At 43.2% G+C, this 1090-nt stretch overlaps 1 protein-coding gene across 1 annotated transcript in view; it reads left to right on the forward strand.

The window, feature by feature from the left end:
* Positions 1–241: 241 nt before the first annotated feature.
* dync2li1 (dynein, cytoplasmic 2, light intermediate chain 1) overlaps positions 242–1090 on the forward strand; it is a 7448-nt gene continuing 6599 nt past the window's right edge. The window contains exons 1-4 of the mRNA XM_008293351.1: positions 242–334; positions 440–563; positions 676–710; positions 1064–1088. Coding sequence (XP_008291573.1) covers positions 321–334; positions 440–563; positions 676–710; positions 1064–1088 — 198 coding nt within the window. The 5' untranslated portion in view covers positions 242–320. The remainder of the gene's footprint in view (positions 335–439; positions 564–675; positions 711–1063; positions 1089–1090) is intronic.

Here is a 1090-nt window from a genome sequence, read left to right on the forward strand (position 1 = left end):
GGTGCGGCTACTAAATGATTATTTTGTGACCATTAAAGACAAACACGACATGTTCTTTAAATACAAAAATATTCAACTAACTTGATATTGTCATTAAGCGTCGATGAAACGGTGCTATAATTGTTTAACTTTCCGCGATACTATAAAAGTGTCTTTATTTTGGAGTTACCAGTGCAGGCGTCAAGAACCACATTTCCCACAATGCCCACGAAGAAGTTCTAAACGATGACGACATCAAAATGCGCCGTTACTCTGGCAACGTTTGTAGCGGTTTACTCTCCCTTTAGCTCGTTTATCAACTTCGTAGACAACTAAATGTGATGCCAAAATTAAGGTAAGAATCGGTTCTCCTGCAATTTTCACGTCTGTTTGACATTATCACAGAAATATAACCATGTTTTATTCGAACGACCCGTCGCTTTTGTTTTGCATTGGTCAGCTCGGACACACTATGGGAGCTGGCCGCGGCGGAGGTCCACAGTCGGGAGAGCGGAGGCGGAGAGGAGGACGGAGGGGAGACGGTCAGCGAGAGGAGCGTGTTCCTGATGGGGAGCAAGGCTGGGGTGTGTTTACCGGGGTGCCACACCGAAAGCAGTACATTCATTGCTATTCTTATCAAGTTGTAGTTCGCTACACACGCTATAGTGAGTTAGCTCATGTCTGCTTCTTTTTCAGGGTAAAACGTCCATTCTGCTCAGATGCCTCGACAGGTGTGTGTTTTAAGGCAACTCTCATCTTTTGTCATGATAAAACCAACTAGGCTCTTAACCAGCTTCATATTTTGTGTGCAGACTAATGAAAAACATATACCAACAATGTAATTTAACTTTCCAGATGTTAACAATAACAGCTTTGAGCATAGAAAGTCCACTTTATAGCTCACAAAGCTTTTGTACCACATCTCACTGTCTGTATTCTTCAGAGGACAGAGATGATGGCATGCCACCTTAGCCACTTCCATTTGCTAGAAAAGATGAAACTGAAAGCACAGGAAGCTAGTAACAGGATATTCTGGTGAGACTGTGTTGTTACAGGACAGTAATACAGTTTTTAACTCCACCAGGGATGAACCGTCCAAGCCCACTCTGGC

The sequence above is a fragment of the Stegastes partitus genome, unplaced genomic scaffold (genome assembly GCF_000690725.1).
Source record: "Stegastes partitus isolate 25-593 unplaced genomic scaffold, Stegastes_partitus-1.0.2 Scaffold876, whole genome shotgun sequence".
NCBI lineage: Eukaryota > Metazoa > Chordata > Actinopteri > Pomacentridae > Stegastes > Stegastes partitus.